The sequence below is a fragment of the Trichogramma pretiosum genome, unplaced genomic scaffold (assembly GCF_000599845.2).
Source record: "Trichogramma pretiosum strain Unisexual culture from Peru unplaced genomic scaffold, Tpre_2.0 scaffold87, whole genome shotgun sequence".
NCBI lineage: Eukaryota > Metazoa > Arthropoda > Insecta > Hymenoptera > Trichogrammatidae > Trichogramma > Trichogramma pretiosum.
Window position 1 is genome coordinate 485,882 of NW_019641711.1, and position 20,261 is coordinate 506,142.

Here is a 20,261-nt window from a genome sequence, read left to right on the forward strand (position 1 = left end):
TCTGCTGGTGATGAGCAGAGCCTCCGTCTTGTGGTCAGCCGTTTGTAAGCTGAGAGCTTGGAGCGCGTCTCGCACCTGTAGAATCGCGGCGTTCAGATCGTGTTCGATCTGCCATAGATGCTTGGCGACAGCCACCACTGCGATGTCGTCCGCGAAGCCGACGATACGAACATCGCCATCGAAGTTGAGGCGCAGGATCGCGTCATACATAACGTTCCACAGGATCGGCCCCAATACTGACCCCTGCGGGACACCTGCTGTGACTTCGTAGGACTCTGGACCTTCGTCAGTGGTGAAGTCGAGCACTCTTGCCGAGAAGTAGCTGGATATTATTCTCAGCAAGTAATCGGGTACGAGCAAACGGTGTAGAGCGGCGAGAATGTTGTCCCACCGAGCCGAATTGAACGCATTTCCACGTCGAGTGTCACCACGGCGCAGTACTTCTTGGTGCCGCGGTACCATCTCTTGCCGGCGATGGTCTCACGGGCGGTGGAAATGACGTCTTCGATGGCATCTATCGTTGATCGCCCTTTCCAGAAGCCATACTGTCGCTCTGAGAGGCCTCCGGGTCTTTCTGCCGTTCCGAAAGCCTCCAGTCGGTCGTATATAATTCTCTCGAGAATCTTGCCCGCCGTGTCCAGCATGCACAGCAGCGATACGAGGACGGCTCGTCGGGAGGTTTGCCTGGCTTTGGGAGCAGGACGAGTCTCTGGCGCTTCCAGCTAGACGGGAAGACGCTGGTCTCTAGGCAGGTCGTGTAGACCCGCAGGAAGACGTCGGGACGCGCGGCAATAGCGAGCTCGAGCGCCATGTTGGGCACGCCATCTGGGCCGGGCGCCGCGCACCAGGAAAGGGGAGCTAGGTTGCCTGGTCTGCGGGCATCGCAGGCGTGACATGGCAATCCTGTATGGTCTGCCCCATATGCCGCTGTCGACCTCGTCGCAAAGCTGTCTCCAGCACCGGCGTTTGCTGGTCTTGATCGCCACGCGCAGTAGACGTCTTGCGGAGGCGTAGTTCGCGCTATGGGCATCCTCGTGCTGCCGGCCACGCGATGTCTGGAAGAGTCTGCGAGCTCGCAAACAAGAGCGTCAAAGATCAGCGATCTCCGCCGTCCACCAGTATACCGGCTCGCGACGGCGACGTGGGTCTGCCTTGGACATGGAGGCATCGCATGCGCCGGTGATGATGTCCATGAGGCTCGACGCCATATCCTCCGCGGTCCCGGGGGCGACCGATGCGCCGGACACGACGGCAGAGAAACGGTCCGCATCGAGCGTACGGGTGTTCCATCGGCAGCTCTGGCGCGTCGAGGGCCTGGTTGAAGTGCCGGCGTCCTCGATCTCGAATACGATGGCCTGATGGTTGCTGTGTGTGTACCACCCACTCACCGTCCATGATAATACGCGAGGCGCAAGTGACTCGCAAACAAACGTCAGGTCGGCGACTGAGCTGCCCTGTCGGCCGTTGAAGGTTGGTACGTCGCCGGTGTTGAGCAGCACCGCATCGAGGAGAGCGAGCGAGTCAAGCAGGATGGGAGCCCGCGGTCTAGTCGCCCTACATCCCCACTCCGTCGACCATGCGTTGAAGTCCCCTGCAATGACAAGGGGCCTCTTGCCACGGGCCTCCTCGGTGATGTTCGCAAGGAGGGCGGAAAATTCAATCTCAATTCTCTCTTCAAGACCCATTTTGTTGGCTGTAGACTGAATTTGCTGAAATCCGTGTTTCGGCTCTTAGCAGCGATTGAGAAAAAATTACTGGTCCGATCTTTACGTTTAACGTCTAGTTTTAATCGTTACAACTTTTTCTAGAAGACAAACCTCTAAAAAATTGATATTTTCAATTTTTACGATTTTTGCACGAATTTTTTTTTAAAAATGCTCTTTTCGGTGGTTATGGGGGTGAATTCACCCCTATAAAAAGAAACGGGGATGATTTTTTCAACTTTTTAGAGGTTTGTCTTCTAAAGAAAGTTGTAACGATTAAAACGAGCCGTTAAACGTAAAGATCGGACCAATAGTTTTTCTCAATTGCTGCTCAGAGCTGGAAAAAAGTGATTTCGAGAAAAACGCGTTTAAAGTTTTTTGAATAAATCAAGGTTCAAGACTACATTTTCGGCATGGATTTTACATCGTAAAAAAGTCATCGATGAAGTTTCTTGAAAATTCATGCCTAGGGGATTTAAATGGGTTCTTTCAGAATCTAGTATCAGTTTAAAAAAATGATGAAGAAATTATTAAAAAAAAATATTTGTTACAAAAAAAAATTGAAAAAAAATTGGAAAAAAAATTTTTATGCCCAAAAAAATATGTATGAATAACTTTCATTCAGCAATTCCTGGGCCATATTGCAATATTTTTGTCTCTGTTAAAAGTTGTGCACGATTTGACAATGCTTTTTTTCTTTCAATTCGACCTTCTTTAGACTCCAAACTACTGCGTCTATTTGCTTGATCTATTCGGCTCATATCAATATTTTCAGACCATGTAGTTGCTTTTTTTCCAATCTTGATACTCATGAGGTTCATAATTTTCAGATAAGTTTTTGCTCCTTCCTTAAATAAACAAGCTGCAATCCAAGCTGCAATTTCCACAACATTTTTACTAAAAAATTTTGTTTTTGGAGTAATTTGTCAAATTAAATTATTATAACTTCCATTAGCATTTTGTGTGTTGTGGCCAAGACATCTCTTCAGTAAGTCGTCATTGCTGAGAGATTCGTATACAGGTAAAATATAACTTTGTATACTTGGATCTAGTGGTGGCTTATGACTATAAGGCTTATTTTTTCTTTTACTTTTTAAGTAACGACACCAATATTCATTGCAGTACTCGTGTCGAGGAAACTCATTCGTAGATATCCTATGGTAATAACCAGCGAGAATCTCTTTTTTCATATTTTCAACTGAATCCGGATATCTTTGAATGGCAAGACTATAGAAAACAGACATTTATCGAATGATTTTTAAAGTTGATTTAGTTACTTTGGGAGGTTTTGATACTGCAGATTCATCATTTCTAATCTCAGATTTTGTTCGTCTACCCCTTTTCTTCGGCACTGGCTTTTCGGTAGAAATGTTATTATTATCTGCATCTGCCATGGCTTTTTTTTTCTTCTTTTTCCAAAATTTTAAAATTTTTTTTTACTTCAACTAGTCTTCGGTACATACGCTTGCCTACGTGAAGAACACATTCTAATTTATTTACTATGAATTCATTGCCGTAAGGATTTGCATCGACTATATTCGTATATGTTTTACTGTCTCCATCCCCGATATAATTATGATAAAAAACATTATATAATTCTTTTGATCGTTGAAAAATTGTAATAGCTTAGTCACATTCCATTTTACCTGAAGATCCAGTGTGATTAGCCGAGCATTCTTCTTTATGTTCCTCATACCACATCGTAAACTCAACTTCATTATATTTTTTTTTATGTTGACTAAAAGATAAACAGAATGATGATTTAAAATTCAAGTCTAACACTTTTCCAGAATATTTACCAACTATAGTAAATACACCAATTAAAGATGTGAATCCTCTTTTCATCCAAGTTCCTGAATACTGATACTGAGAGATAAGTAGGCGTATTACCGTTTTCTTCGTTCAATTTAGTTTCTTCGTTAACTGCTTTTTTTGTAACAAAGTCGAAACATTGTTTTGCGGCATTATGGATTCTTGAGATAGCACCATAATATAAATTATGCGAAAAACTAGAATTAATATCCATCAAACTCAAGAAAGATGTTAATCCATTATGACCCAAGCCGAGAACTCTCGTTGCAAAAACTATTCTTTGATTTGTTTCAAAGGTATTATTTGAAATCGATGGAGACGATTTAATAAATTTTTGTCCACATGAACATTCAAGGCATAATTGCTACCCAACATCCCTGCTTCTTCGTTGTGTGAACGCAATTTTACTATTGCAATTGTTACACTTCACGTATTCAGAAAGTGTAGAAAAAACTAAATTGAAGCACAGAATCACGAAATTGATGGAAAAGTCAGTGGGAGTTTTTAAATCGTTGTTATTTTTTAACTTTTTGGCCGAAGTACTTGGTAATTCTCTTGTGAATTGATTTCCTCTAAATTTTCTTTTGTAACAGTAATGGTTTCGTTTCTTTTTTTGATTAGTTTTTGAACCGCTACCATTTTGCGCTGGGGTCATCGTAGATACGTTATTTAATATTTAATTTTTTAACACGTTATAATGTATGCTAAATAAAGCTCTATTCGAGAATAAAGCTACTAAGACACTTACAAATTTTTCGTAATTATGTAAATAAATCAAAAACTTTCATAGATAGGATATAAATATAAACAAATGACATATACAATTAAAGTAAGCCGATCGGGCCACGCGCGGTAGGCCATAAATTTTTTTCCTTCATAAATTTCGTTCTAAAATTTTAACAGACTATTTTCATGATGTTAAAGAACGATTTTATGTAAAAAAAAAAAAAAAACGATTTTTTCAAAATTTGCAATGGGAGTGTCCCCTTAACAGAAAGAACTTTGTGCAAATACCAACTTAGTCACAATTGCAGTTTACTGTTCGAATAAAAAAATTTGATGACAATGATTAATAATTTTTCAATGAGAGCATTATAACGACATGAGCGATCGGGCATACTTAATATCACATGTTGAATAACTTGTAAATGAGTTTGAATTCGGGCAAAGTATTGTATTGTTTTCATGATTATAATATATTAAAATTTTTATTAGCGACAACAGAACTTCAATATCAACGTGACCGATTCATTGTTATGTTTTACGATTCGATTATAATTAGTATTAAAACATAAAAATAATCGTCAAAGATGTACTTACAATTATTAGCTACATTTACAACAATTACGGAGATAATTCATTAAAATATTAAAATATCGAAATAATCGTCAAAGATGCATTGTGTGCATATTGTTTACCCATTAACCATGAAACAATTCTTAGTCAGTGGTTAACCTATTATCACAATAATACTTTCGTACTTATGCATTCAGACTTTCAGTACGAAATATCACTTTGCGTGCCCAGAGCTTTTTGGCATACATGTGAACAAAACCAAGTGAACATGACTCAAATTACCTCTTATCAGTGACCGTAAAATTTCCACAATAACATTTTTAATTTCTTAGATTACATACATTCAATCGGTTAACGACATATGTCATCTTCGTAAAAGCATTGTTAGTATAATAAATATAATGCATTGGTTGGCATGGTGGCAGGATGGCAAGTGATACCTCGATTTGGAGATCTTCTCCCAAGACACTAAAAGTGCTAGCGATGTTGGCCAGTCAAAGGCCCAATTTCGAGTACCGAGTCAACGTGACTCTCTGAGAAAGCACATTTTCAAATGCGTTCTGCTCCTTTGTGAATTACACAAGTGCATCCGTGTCATTATCGATAAATAGGAATATCCACGTATTGACCTGCTGAAGTATCTTGGTACTGCCATGTTTTCCTAATGCTATTGTTTATGTGCGTGTGTGTGGAAATGTGTGAATGTTAGTCGCGATCTATCGAGCCAAACAAGTTTCGGAGGTATCACATTTTACATTTGTTAGTGTACAAACTTTTTTATAACTCTAACAAAAATTCCAGAAAACTTAGCCCATAAAGGGTACTTTCCTGAAGATTTTGGGCCATACCAAAAGTCCTTACGTCAAAAACTCTGATCTGAACCTTGCGCACAGTGCCTAAATGCCAAAATAACATAAATAAGCTATTTTTAAATGCAAAGGCCTACTCTTCAACTTTATCCGCATTTTTCATTCACATTAACCTCGTATTATTCCTCGAAAAATCTCATCGTCAGAAAATACGAGAATTTTTTATTTTTCTTTCCTTTGCAACATATGAATCAAAAATCTATATAATTTGAAACAATGCCTCAACCTCCAGGTTATATTTTTCGTTTGTGTACATTTCTTATGAAAAATTGTGCTGAGTTTTTTTAATATCATCTGCGGTTGTTTCCTTACTTATTATATAGTTTGCCATTAACATCGGTTAAAAACTATAATTAAAAATTGAACACATATGGGGCGAAACACCTTTGTTGCCCCAGCACCTCGCAAGAGTGACAAAAACGGCCCGATCTCTCAGTTTTCAGCTCGCTTGCAAAGGCTCAAATAAAATTCAGAAAAATTAATTTAAAACGGTTATTAATAGGTTTTGACCTCAGATTTCGAGCGGTATGATCAAAAATCAAAAATATGCCTCCACAACCTCAAAAAAGTGACTTGAAGATAAAACACGTTGTAACTTCCAGAGTTACACTCCAATCGACTTTTAGAGTAGCTAGATCGAAAGATCTCGCAATTTTACTTCGGAATTAGTCCTAAAAGAAGTGGGCATTTTCAATTTTCTCGATCAGTGAAGGAGGAAAAAGCATTTTTTGAGCGTTTTGGTGGGTTACTCGTCGGGCTACGACTTTACTTGATTTTTTAATACACTAAATTACTCGCACAAAAGTAAACAAATATATGACTTCGATGTATTTTTTCTTCAGTTTTTTGATGGTGTAGTTAGTTTTTAGAAAATATACTTTTTTCAATGAGTTATTAAAAGAAAGCGTAGACAAGAACGATTTGTTTTAATATTTTTTGCATTTTATCATTGAGAAAATCATTTTTTCCAAAAATATGTATCACTATCAAAAAGCTGAGAAAAAATACATCGAAATCATATATTTGTTTACTTTTGTGCGCGTAACTTAATGCATTAATAAAGCAAGGAGAGCCGTAGCCCGCCAAGTGACCCGCCAAAACGATCGAAAAATGCTCTTTCCTCCTTCACCGCTCAAGAAAATCGAAAATACTCATTTTTTAAGACTATTACGAAGTAAAATCGCGAGATCTTTCGATCTAGCTATTCTAAAAGTCGATTGGAATTATGAAGGAACATTTTTGCATTTTTGACTATACCCATTGAAAGCTGAGGTAAAAACCTATTGAAACCCCTATAAGTTATTTTTTCTGAATTTTATTTGAGCCTTTGCAAGCGAGCTGAAAACTGAGTGATCGGACCGTTTTGGTCACTCCCGCGAGGTGCTGGGTCAACAATAGTGTTTTGCCCCATATGCTCTATATTCTGATTGATGACAAAATCATTCTTATCATAAAAATTAGGGAGCGATGATAGACAAATTTTATAAAATAATATATTAATCTACGTTTGAATCTATCAAATCTATTTAGTCAGCAAAAAGATTGCCCACAAGTTCAAGAAAATTCAGCCTACATCCTGTTTCCGGCGTACAGTACCTATTTTCGATTGGTTACCTCGTTATAAATGGAAAAAAGATTTATATGGAGATATCATTGCGGGAGTTACAGTTGCGGTCATGCATATACCTCAAGGTAAGAAACCAGGGCTCTATAGACTGTATTTAAATTACGTGAATAATGAATAATTTTTATTAACAGGTATGGCTTATGCAATGTTAGGAAACGTTCCTGCTATAACTGGAATATACATGGCATTTTTTCCTGTACTTATCTACTTTATATTTGGAACATCAAAACACAATTCTATGGGTAGGTTATAGTATAAATATTCTATTTTTTTAATGATTTTATATCCGCAATGATGAAAATAAATATAAATATAATTATTCGTTGACAAAATTGTATTCATACCAACAAAATGTTTATGCGTTAGGTACTTTTGCTGTCATTTGTATGATGACTGGTAAAATTGTCTTAGCTCATAGTACTTTTCTTGCATCGAATCCGAACAATTCCACTGCTTTACATACGGATTACAAAGTATCTGCGAGCCAAGAAGTAAATTTATATTCACCTACAGAAGTTGCTGCTGCCGTGACATTCATGGTTTCGATTATGCAGGTAATGTTAAAACGATATTACTAATTCATGAAGTTTAAAGTGTTATATTTTTTGAAGCATAATATATCATTTATCTGGATATAAAAACATCTAAGGCATATTCACGTGCACTGCCTTTATTGACTTTGATGTAATATATTAATTGTGCGAGGTAAATATTTAATCCTAATTTCGAAAATACTGATTTTGAAACATTATATCGTTACTTCAGCGCAGAAAAATATCTTTAAAGGAATACATAATTTTCAATCCAACTAAAAATTTTTTATTGGATTTTTCAGTATCCCCCCCTTTTCATAGAATTTTTCGAAATTGCAAAATTTTGATTTTGCACTGAGATACAGCTTATTCTGTGAGGCTTATTCTTATACTTTACGTGTTAATTTTTTTCTTCTTTTCATTTTCCTGGTGAGTAGTGTTTTTGATCATCTGTCGTAACTTTCAGAGCATATGTATGAAGCTTTAGCACCAGGGTCGCGTACACTTCCTCAGAACATCAATGCTTACGGCCTCTACCACAAGAGAGGCGATCAAACACGCGATTGCTCTGCATGAACAGTTAAGCACGCATTTTTTTTCCATTTTTCGTTATTGCCGAAATGTAAATCATAAAAGTTCTGTTTAAGAGTGACCTATTGGTTCGATCTACTCATCCGAGGTAGTGACCTTAACCAGTATGTTCTAAAGAGGTTTACACGACCCTGGTGCTGAAGCTGAATCGGTACTCTCTGAAAGTTACGACAAACAACCAAAAACACTACTCACCAGAAACGGCAAAAGAAGAAAACCTTTAACACCGAAAGTATAGGAAAAAAGCCCACTAAAGCAGCTGTGTCTCAGGGCCAAATCAAACTTTTAAAATTTCAAAATAAATAAATCTTACTCAAAGATCCATTAAAAAAATTTTGAGTTTAAAGTATATCTGTCCCCTTAAGGGCAAACAGGAGGCGTAAAATCGAAAAAATCATTGTATTTTTGAGTAGATTTTTTTCTCCTTTTTCCATAACATTTCTTAAAATTGCAAATTTATTTATTTTTTACTGAGATACAGCAATTTCCATGAACTTTTTTTGTTTACTTGTATACAGACCATGTAATTGTTTGTTTTTATGGCGAAAGCCTAACGCGTGAAAGGTAAAGAAACGTAAAGTGTAGCGAAAAAACAGGCCACGGCCCTCGAAAACAGCCGACCGCGCTCTCTTTCCCTCTTCACCGCTCGAGAAAATCGAAGAAGTCCCGTTTTTTAGAGTCATTTCTTATGTAAAATCGCAAGATCTTTCGATCTAGCTAGTCAGAAAGTCGATCGGAGTGTAACTCTGGAAGTTACAACGTGTTTTATCTTCAAGTCCATTTTTTGAGGTTATGGAGGCATATTTTTCATATTTGACCTCATCAGTAGGAAGCTGAGGTAAAAACCTATCGAAACCCGATGTTAGTGTATTTTTCTGAATTTTATTTAACCCTTTGCGAGTGAGTTGAAAACTGAGCGATCCGGCCGTTTGCGCTGCCCGCGCGTGGCACTGGGGAATTACTCGCGTTTTTACCCATATGTGCGAGCGCTCTGAAGTACGTTGCCATATCACCCCCCTACGCAGTATATAACAAGTATTTAACAAGCATTTAATAAGTATTTAACAAGAATGTATTAAATATTTAAATGCAAAAATGAACACGGCGAGTCGTAGCAGGAACAGGCGTAGACGAATGGTTCGAGCCACCGGAAACTGTAGAACTGGGGTTGACAATTTTCTTGATCGCTGACGTTGTAGAAACGTGGTCGTCTAAAACGTAGGCAGGTTTCATAGGATCAATAGATACGGTGACAATTTTTCCTCGAATATCGAGCTTGAAGGTTTTGTCTGAACGTCCTAGCACCTCCAAGGACCAGAAAACGGCGTTCTCACCAAAGCCTTGGAAATCGCCTCGTCACGCAGCAATACGTATTTGCAGTCCCGCAAATTTTGATAAACAAAGACGCGGGGCTGGCAGTGTTTAGAAGCGGGCACAGGTTGTAAGCGATGCATGATAGTATGTAGCCGATGCACTAGACTGCAAGCGTCGATGAAAGATGTTGGAGCTGCAGTCGTAAACAACTCGCCGGGCAGGGGCAGAGCTTCTCCATAAACCAATTCACTGGTCGTTGACGAAATATCCTCCTTGAAAACTGAGCGAATACCAAGCAGCACCATTGGTAGAGCTTCAAGCCAATTCTCTTGTTGATGGACCAAAAGTGCAGCTTTTAGGTGTTGGTGTAAGTTTTCGACGATTCCATTTGACTTCGGATGCCAGCTGCTTGTATGTCGGAGCTGTATACCAAGATGCTTAGCCAGATCATTGAATAAGTGCGACATGAATTGACCACCGCGATCAGTCGTCAACACGTCGGGACATCCGAAACGTGAAATCCAAGCTTGAAGTAAGCCGTTGCATACCGATTCCTTTGGCGTGTTCTTTAACGGATGCACTTCTGGCCAACGAGTAAATCTATCGATGATGGTCAAGCAATACTTGTACGAATCGACAGTAGGCAGCGAACCGATCAAGTCGATGTGTACGTGTGAAAAACGCCGCGACGGCTGTGCAAACGAACTCAATGGTGAGTGCACGTGTCGAGTTACTTTCGACTTCTGGCAGGCTATTGGGCGTCGAACTCTATATATATAGCACATCAAGATGGCGGCGTACCCCCGGCGATTAACATTGTAGGGTATAGGATTTGACATTGTTTTATTAAATAATATTTATTGAGGTGATTAATATATGTGATTGGGCGGGGGAAAATACTGACCAGAGGAAGTACATTGAAGGTGAACGAATATTTTAGGCCGGGCATGTGATTTTATGTGGTATAAAAGAAAATACCGAAAGTGGTGGGGTTAAAGTAACAGCTTTGTGTTTACAAACGTCTAACTTGAATGATAAACCTCACGAAGTCAATGTAGAAATTGACGAGCATGGGACAATTTTGAATTGCCATTGCAATGGCAAGGCTGGCGAGTCAAGGCAGTGCAAACATATCTTGTCCACATTGCTCTACATCTATTAGTACGTATTTTCATTATATAATTTCTAATTTTTAAGTAAAACTTCTTTTTATTTACAATTAAATATTTTTTTTTTCATTTTATAGCAGTGATGAATTGCCATTCCTATCAAGCACTGACATGGAGTGTGAGTGGAAAAAAAATGTAAGCTTGAAACAATATGAGCCTAAAAAACTCCACACTCATGAGTGTATGAAAAAAGAAATTAACTTGGGGCCGTCAGAGCCTGATTATGATGTCTCACTTCCAGAGGAGCAGAAAAGAAAATTGGTTGAGTTAGGGTTGGAATTGTCTGACAGTGCGTTTGCAAAACACAAGTATGCTAAAAATATCTATACATGATCCTATGTAAAAGTTTTTATCAATATTTTAAAAAAATTATACTTATTTTTCATTTTAGAACAGGTCGACATGGTCAATTTCAACTACCAGAAATTTCTTTTTGTACACCTGAGGAACTGGAAGCAATAATTAAGATATTTAATCTCCAAGAAAATAAATTAATGAAAATTATCCAAGAGTTTAATGTTGAACGACTGGACGAGTGCTGCAGCAAGGCCTTAGCAAGTGTGTCCAGTGATTATGTAAATTTGTGCTTAGAATCCAAAGAATATTATGATGTTCGGATGAAGGAAAAAACAAAGCGTATCACAGACACAAATCGCTATGGCTTGTTCACTTATCTTAAAAATAAAACTCCAGACTGGCCAAAGAAATTAAAGAGATCCTTTTATCCACTTTCAATTTCTAGTACTTTCATTGAGCATGGAAATAACTTGGAGGATCAAGCAAGGAGATGCTTCATCCAATCGACCAATAATTTGGTATTTTGTACAGGACTAGTGGTATCTCAGCAAAATCCATGGTTGGCTTGTTCACCTGATGGAGTTATTTTCAAAGACAATCAACCTCATGCCGTGTTGCAAATCAAGTGTCCTTCTGAAGGGGCAACTACATGCATTGAAAAAACTGTGCAAGCTTCAATAAAAACTTTATTAGTTTATGATGATAAAAAAAACATAGTTTTGAAGACTAAACATACCTATTATGGTGGAGTACAACTTGGAATGAGTATTATAAATGTAAGTGTCGCCTATCTTGTGATATACTCATCTTGTGATAATGAAGTATTTATAGTTACAGTCCAAAGAAATGATACATTTTTACTAAAATTGTTGAAAGATTTAAAAAAATTATATTATAACAAAATTCTACATTTTATGTGCTTGGAAAATCAAAAGTCTTGAAAAGTTAATTGCCCATGAACAAGCCAAGGTGTATAATGTTTGAATAGTTTAAGTATTTTATAATCACCTAAGACAAAATGTGTTCAAAATAGTCACATGTCCAAAGAATTGTTATTTGCAACAGTTTGTTAGATTCATTTTTATAAAATTTTCTTTATTTCCAGTTTGTTAATTTTATGTAAATGAATATGTTTTAAAATAAATGTATAAATGCATAAATGTAAAATGTATAAATAAAATAAATTTTGTTTAATTTATGCACATAAAATATTTATGACTCAAGATAGGAGCATTTAAATTAACTGTTGCACACAATACTTTAAATATTTCATTAACTACTGGCAGTAAATGTGCTGGCATTTTTGCTCCAACAGTAGACCACTTCTTTATGCGTTGATTGGCACGTTCAACATGCACCATTGCACAAGCGATTTTTGCATTAGAAAGAGCTTCAGCCTCTAAAAATTATTTATTCTCTTGAAGGAATGGTGGTCGAATACACTTCCATCTGTTTTTAAGGCACAGCTCTCCTATCATGAAACCTTTATCGACCATTACTGCATCACCAGGCTCTAATAAATTTATCACTTCACTTTGGCCAAAAATAGTTGTGTCACTCACTCTGCCACCATAAGTATCACTGACAAATGTTATTGTTCCAGCCGGAGATACCCCAGTCATGAACTTCATAGTCGTTGCCCCTTTGTAGTTTGAATATGCTATCACTTGGCAACACAGTTTTTTTGGTCTTTCAATGTTAACTTCAGTGCAATCTAACACCACTCGAGTATTCTCAAATCCTTCAAAACACTTTGGTAGATTTTTCAAAATTTCTTCTTTCGATGGCCAAGTAATTGTAACGGATAAGCACTGATTTAACATTTTTACTGTTCTCAAAACAATTTTTCTGCATGTGACGTCAGAAAGGCAAGGAAACACGAGAGCCAGCAAATTATATGGCTGATTATGTCTCAATTTCATAAATGTTAAAATAACTGAATCATGTACATTCAGTTTATAATTTTTAAACTGATTTCCATAGACACATTCTAACATTTTCACAATTGTATTTAAAATTTTGAAAGAAGAAAGTCCTGTTGCTGTGCGCAATTTTTTGTCAGTGGTCAAAGATACACTTAAGTTGAATTGCTGTTTACAAGGCAGTTTCATCAACATCAATACAGGATCATTTAATTCTTTATCTTCTTGCTGAGATTCAGTTTGAGTTGAGACAGTGATTTGAGAGGTCTGTCCATCATTTTCATCATTAGCTTCCACGTTTTCAGTAAAAACTTCAACCACGCCAGTACCTACAGTTTTAACATTATCACTTATTCTCTTGAGACTTCTCTTTGCACGAGCTTCATTCTTCAAATCTCTTGCCGTTTTTAATAAATTTTTTGATGGAATAGCTGATTGTTTTAATCTTTTGATTGAGGTTAGAAAATCTGGATATTTATACATATATTTAAAGATTTATATTGTATTTTTTAATATTCTTATAAAAATATTTATTTACCACGTAAGTTGTTAACAATATAGTCTTCTGGCTCGAAGTGCAGAGAACACACCACCCTGGGAGTAATTTCTTTGGGAAGATTGAGACTTTTCTTCCAAGCCCAATGCTTATCCACTTCTTCGGGTTCACTGAAAAAATTGGTTATTTTAACTTTCGATTTATTTTTTGCAGGACATTGATGGAAAGTTAATAGTTTGTCAACATTGGATTTGCTTGAGCATCCCTCAACACAGCAAGATACGTATGTGTGAGACATTTTTATCTCCACTGATCAAAAATCTCAACCGAGTGACAGCAACACATAAACAAACCTTCCTAACCTACTAGCGTCTGGCGTCTGCAACTAGTATCCTTAGGGCGATACCATATTAAAAATCGGAATTCTCAACAATTTAAACGCATTATAAATGTTATGAATACATCAATTTTGTGCTAAATATGTATATGTATAATTAGGACAACAATTTAAACATCAAATTTGAACAAATAATAATGAATTGTCCAAAATTCAAAATTTCACCTATGATGCCCATGTTAATCGCCGGGGGCACGCCGCCATATTGGTATGCTATATATATAGAGTTCGACGTCCAATACAAGATCGTGCCCAGAGTGTGCAGTCTCGGTTCATCGACGGACAAACAAAACGATCACTCAAGAGAATTGTATAAAATTCGTATGTCTTGATGGTGCTGTTGTTGGCTGCGTTGAGTCGGAATTTCGTGGGGGGTCGACGTTCGCGTAGTAAGCGCCGGGGAAAACAGCAAACATCGGATCCGGTGTCGATGAGAAAATGGTGCTTGGACGGTTGGTCCGTAATGAACAAGCGGCTCTTGGATGAGGGACAGTCGGTGGCCGCTACTGACGACTGCTTTCGACGTTTTCCTTGCACGGCCGTTCGCATTTCTTTGCTTTACTGCCGAATTGGAAATGATACCAACACAACTTGTCTGCATCACAGTTCCAAGAAGTCGACTTTGAGCGATTGCGGTGACGGCTGCGAGAGCGTTGTCGATTTTGGCGATGACCGAGTCGAAGTTCGTTCACTTCCATGCTGAGATTTTTAACAGTAGTTAAAACTTCACGAAAATCGGTCGATACTACCTGATTGGCCGAATTGTCGATAGCATGAACGGCAGAGACCGGCGTTATCTCGACGATTCTGACGCCCAGGTCGGACAGTTGCTCCAAAGACAGCTCTGGCCGAGTAGACAAGATGGCTTGCACGTGCAGAGGAGGTCGACGAAGCCAAAGATGACGAAGTAGGTTGGGTTGCATCGGAGTTGGGCCGGCCAAAGACTTGAGATGACGCAGGAACTGCGATGGTTTTCGATAGCCCAGCTCCTAGTTATAGAGCAGTTGCCGGACACGCTGTTCTTCCGAAGAAGGTAACCTCTCGATGAACTGCTATCATAGATGCGTGTAGGGCTTATCAGCAGATGGGTTGGTGATGATGTCCTCGACCTTTACGACAGCACCCACGTCGAGTTGAGAGATGACGTGAAAGTATTTGGTTTGCTCTTGCGTGATGTTTCCGAGGGCAAATGTGCCTCGGCTTGCGCAAACCAAACTGCCGGCTTGTCCAACCGAAATGTCGGTAATCGCACCACAACGTGGTAAACTTGAGGACCACCAAATCCAGCAGGAATGTTGTCCTGTGGTATATTTCGCTATTGTAAATCAGCCAAACTTCCTGCTGCTATAGGTAGACGTTGCTGCTCGAGACGCTGCTGCTCTGCAAGGGGTTGCTGCTCGATGCACTGCTGCTTTATACGGCGTTGCTGCTTTTTGCGACGAAGATTATCATCGCGTTCCAAAACTATTGTAAAAAGTTTAAAGAGAAAATGTGGCAGCCAAAGATATTGCTCTGTAGTACTCGCAAGTTACTGAAGAGATAATGAATTTTTAGTCCGGGTCACCAATTTGTAGTGATGGGTAATGAAAACTACAATATAATAATAAACAACGGCTATTGAATTTATTGAGATCTTTTCTAGGTGACTGTCGCAACGAAACTGAGGCTCTAACAAAATCTCTCTAGATCTCCCAAGCAACAAAAAAAAACGTAAATCATTAAACAATTGCAGCTCATCAAAAATATATATGTGCAAGCGCTCTGAAGTGCGTCACCACAGATACATTCACTTCAATTTCCTTTTGTTCCATCCCCACAGAAACCGCTGTTAGGCATTACTTTACGGGGATAAAGGGTTTGCCATTATGCGCTTCATGGGGGCTTGAGTGGGGTGGCATCTTCTTCTATCAGCATCGTCCGGTCATCCCCTTCTGTCCATTACTTCATCTCTCAGTCTTATCACAACTGAGTGGGCGAAGGAAACAACCGCAAGCTAGTTCGGCTCGCTCGCGAGTATGAGCCATGCCCGGTCAAGAGTTGCGTAAGGTGGTAGTTCAACTCTCCGTGTCTCATCTTGATCCACACTTTGATATTTGGGATCAGCCGATGCGTCCATCGGGCCTTCGTCGACTGGTCCCATTCTTCCTGCTATTTACTTAGCGTTGCCAAGCCTTCCTCGTCCCTTGCGTCCTCCCGGCGGCGACCATAGAGCCGCGTTCGCTCGTCCGCGAGGAGGGTCAGCGGAGGTATGCCGGCAAAAATGTATGTCGCCTCGTAAGAGACATGCGGCCGGCCACCGATCACACGTAGGCAGGCTCGTCGGTGGGCTGACTCCACCTGGCGAATTTAGGCCCGCTTTTTTATGGCTGTGCTCCATATGGGGGCTCCGTACAGGAGTATGGAGTCGACGACGTGAGCATACAGTTTATGTTGGCTATTTCTGGGCCCGCCAGAGTGGGGCATGATTTTCGTGAGGGCACCGATCACACCGGCTGCCTTCGCGCTGACTGTTTGGAGGTGGTGATCAAACTTCAGCTTGGCGTCGATGTGCAGGCCCAGGTATCGGATGGAGGGGGGCGAGTGTATGCTGTGATCGCTTACCGTGATGGTGATGGTTTCCACTTCCCTCTTGTTGGTAATGAGCAGAGCCTCCGTCTTGTAGTCAGCTGTTTGCAAGCTGAGAGCTTGGAGCGCGCCTCACTCCTGTCGGATGGCAGCGTTCAGATCTTGTTCGATCTGCCGTAGGTGCTTGGCAACAGCCACCACGGCGATTTCGCCAGCGAAGCCGAAGATACGGACTTCGCTCTCGAAGTTGAGACGCAAGATGGCGTCATACATGACATTCCACAGAACCGGGCCCAAAACTGACCCCTGTGGGACACCTGCTGTGACTTCGTAGGACTCCAGGCCATCGTCCGTAGTGAAGTCGAGCACTCTTGCCGAGAAGTAGCTGGCAATTATTCTCAGCAAGTAATCGGGTACGAGCAAACGGCGTAAAGCGCTAAATTGTTGATCGCCCCCTCTGAAAGCCATACTATCGCTCTAAAAGGCCTCCAGATTTCTCTGTGAACGCTTCCAGCCGGTTGGATATGATTCTCTCAAGAATCTTGCCTGCCGTGTCTAGCATACACAGCGGATGATACGAGGACGGCTCGTGGGGGGGGGGGNGGGGGGGGGGGGTTGCCTGGCTTTGGAAGCAGGAAGAGCCTCTGGCACTTTTAGCCGGTCTTCAGACATGTCGTGTACACCCGCAAGAAGATGTCGGGACGTGCGGCAATAGCAATCTTGAGCACCGAGTTGGGTACGCCATCCGGGCCGGGTGCAGAGCGCACCTTCATCCTCTTGCATACTCTTTGGAGCTCTTCAAGATTGACGGTTGGTAAAATTTCTCCTGTCTGGATTGGTGGTGGCAGAGCTGGCTCGTCATGCACAAGAGGGAAAAGGGCAGCCACTATGCGGCGCACCAGGCACGGAGAGCTTGGCAAATTTGCTCTCGGTCCTCATAGTCGGGATATGACCATCTTGTATGGCTTGCCCCATACGTCTTGGTCGACCTCGTCGCATAGTTTGTTCCAGCACAGGCGCTTGCTGGTCTTGATAGCCGCGCGCAGGAGCTATACCTGATTTCTATATCTGTGTGTATAAGTGAAAAAATTAGGGATTCAACTGTATCGCAAGTTCTATATGACTCAGAATGTTTTTACAATAACCAAATTAAAGGTGGTTGTTTGCACTTTGAAGCTGTACAACTACGAATATGAATTTAAGTGAGTATAATATGTTTCAAATGAATAAACCCTAAAAAATAACAATATAAAATAACTGCGATAACAGTTTAATGCAATTTACGGGAGCATTTCACTAAAGTAGTAGTTATAGGATTTTTGTTCGAACGGTTTCATAATCAGCGGTTCACATGCTTTCAAACAATTACTACAGAATTTGGGGGTAGCTTTAGCAAACTTATATGCTCTTTAAGCACACTGTCAAGTATAAGAAAAAGGCTCCCGGAAATTGCTGTATCTCGCAAGGAGACCAAATGAATGGCGAGTTACCAAAAGTCCTGAAAATTTTTTTCTGGTCTCTCCGTACCTAATAATGAAGCCCTCTTTGCTTAATTTGATCTAATGGACATTAGGGCCTACTTTAAAAATCATTTTCTAATTTATGATAAAATCTTTGTAATATTCTAACTCGTAATAGGATGTCTTAAATGAAAAATAGTAAAATGAACAGGTCTAAAAATTAGTCAAATAAAACGCCTCAATTTTGTTAGAAATTTTGAGACCTGCTATCACCTATTTTCATAAGCCACCCAGTTAAAAATAATTACATAGATATCCACGTGGATTACTTATCCATGTGGATCGCACAGAGATTCCACGTGGATCATACAGGGGTTCCACGTGGATTATACAAAGATTCCAGGTGGATCGATCATGGTTTGAAAAAAATGCAATTGCCGTGGGTATTTAACTGATCCACGTTGATTTTTTTTCAATCTTCGCGGATTTTGAGCTGATCCACAAGGATAATTGAGATAATCCACGTTGATTTTAGTTCAATATTTTTATTATTTTAAGCTCATTTCAAGATTAAGTTAATAAAAAGAGGGCAAAACTTGATGAAATATTGTTAATTTTGCATTCCTTTTTACCCTTTTCTTTTGTAACGCACCTTTTTTTACGCACCAATACATAAATAAGATACTTTTCGTATTTTTATATCGAATTTTCTAAGTTTGACCTTCAAATGACCTTGAAGGTAAGATCGTAGAGGTCATCTGACTTCAGATTTGAATTCAGCATCCTCATAAACCTGTAAAGGGATAGTTTCAGATTTTTAAACCTATTTTTCATGATTTGACCTTTAAATGATCTTCAAATGACCTAAAATCGATCTGATGGTGAAAAACCGACGACGGATTCGGATTCAGCGACCCCAAAAACATAAAGTCTATTGGGTCCGGTCTCTGGAACTGAGCATTTTTTTTTTGTGTGCCCGTGTAATTTTTGCTAGGGGTACTAGTGCATCAGATCTGATACTAAATCTAAGAGCGGTCGTTGGCTCAATGGTTAGCGTGCTAGCTACAGAAACAAAGGCCGCTCGAGGAGCCTTGGGTTCAAATCCTACTGAAGACAATCGAATATTTCCCATTGTCATTCGGCGGGATGAGAATCCATGTGCTCCGCCTGTCTCGGCGCGGGTTTTTTCCTGGAGGATGGAGGAGGAGGGTGTAGTGCATATGCACTACGTATACCCCCAGGTTTTCCTTGCCCCACAGGTCCTTGGGTCTGGGCAAATGCGAGACAATAGGGAGGGGGTATAGTAGTAATCTCTTCCTGCGCGCGGGCTCCAGCCCCCTGCAGGCCCTTCTCAAGTAGAAGGAGTAATGGAGAGAGAAAAAAATCTTGTAATTGTGTGAAGGAACGGGGAGCGGGGTATGTAAGATTATTGGCTTTTACTCGTTACTCTTTTCGAGAATATTTGCCGTCGAATCATAGTATGAATTTAGACTCGGTTTTTTAAGAATAACAATAACAACACTTTAATAATTACAACGTAAGTATGTGCACAAAAAACTTAATAAAATCTGAATCCGAAAGTCGATGCTATAGGATCGAGAATTTAGCTTTATCGCCTGCTCTGAGCGAGTATACTTTTTCAAATGTCACTTGGCACGAGCCAAGAGGTTGCCAACGACACGTACGCGATCTTATACCGCTGAGAGTGCACGATTGACGAAGTTTTAAATTCAAAACCGACATGCACGAGCGAACAATCTAATAGTAAATCATATGTTAGTTTTGATGAATGCTTATAATACTTTACATTAGATTTGATGTCGGAACTGATGTAAATTTTACACAATAAAATGAATATCAGAACTTACATAATTTTTTATGCCTGATCTGACACAAGATCTTATGTTAGGTATTAATCGATCATCGACAATCTTATATAAGATCTGATGTATAATCTGAGGTACCTGCATCAGAACTAATATCGGATTTAGAGCTAGATAATCTGGAGCTGGAAATAAATTTTTGAAATTTTTGCAGACACAAAATCCATAAAAAATATATTTCATCCGATCAAAATTGAAGTTTATAGTAACGTAAATATTGTCTAATAATTTATAAATACAGATTATTTATTCATTTGCTAGAATATTTAATACAAGTTCATTAATCACATACAAGAATTATTCATTTCTATTATATACATTGTTATT

General features: G+C 39.5%; 1 protein-coding gene across 1 annotated transcript in view; it reads left to right on the forward strand.

Annotated features, from left to right (window-relative positions):
• The window catches only part of LOC106657818 (solute carrier family 26 member 6-like), a 69,426-nt gene that overhangs the window by 8,666 nt on the left and 40,499 nt on the right, over positions 1-20,261 (forward strand). The window contains exons 3-5 of the mRNA XM_023463232.1: positions 7,211-7,372; positions 7,439-7,549; positions 7,674-7,861. Coding sequence (XP_023319000.1) covers positions 7,211-7,372; positions 7,439-7,549; positions 7,674-7,861 — 461 coding nt within the window. The remainder of the gene's footprint in view (positions 1-7,210; positions 7,373-7,438; positions 7,550-7,673; positions 7,862-20,261) is intronic.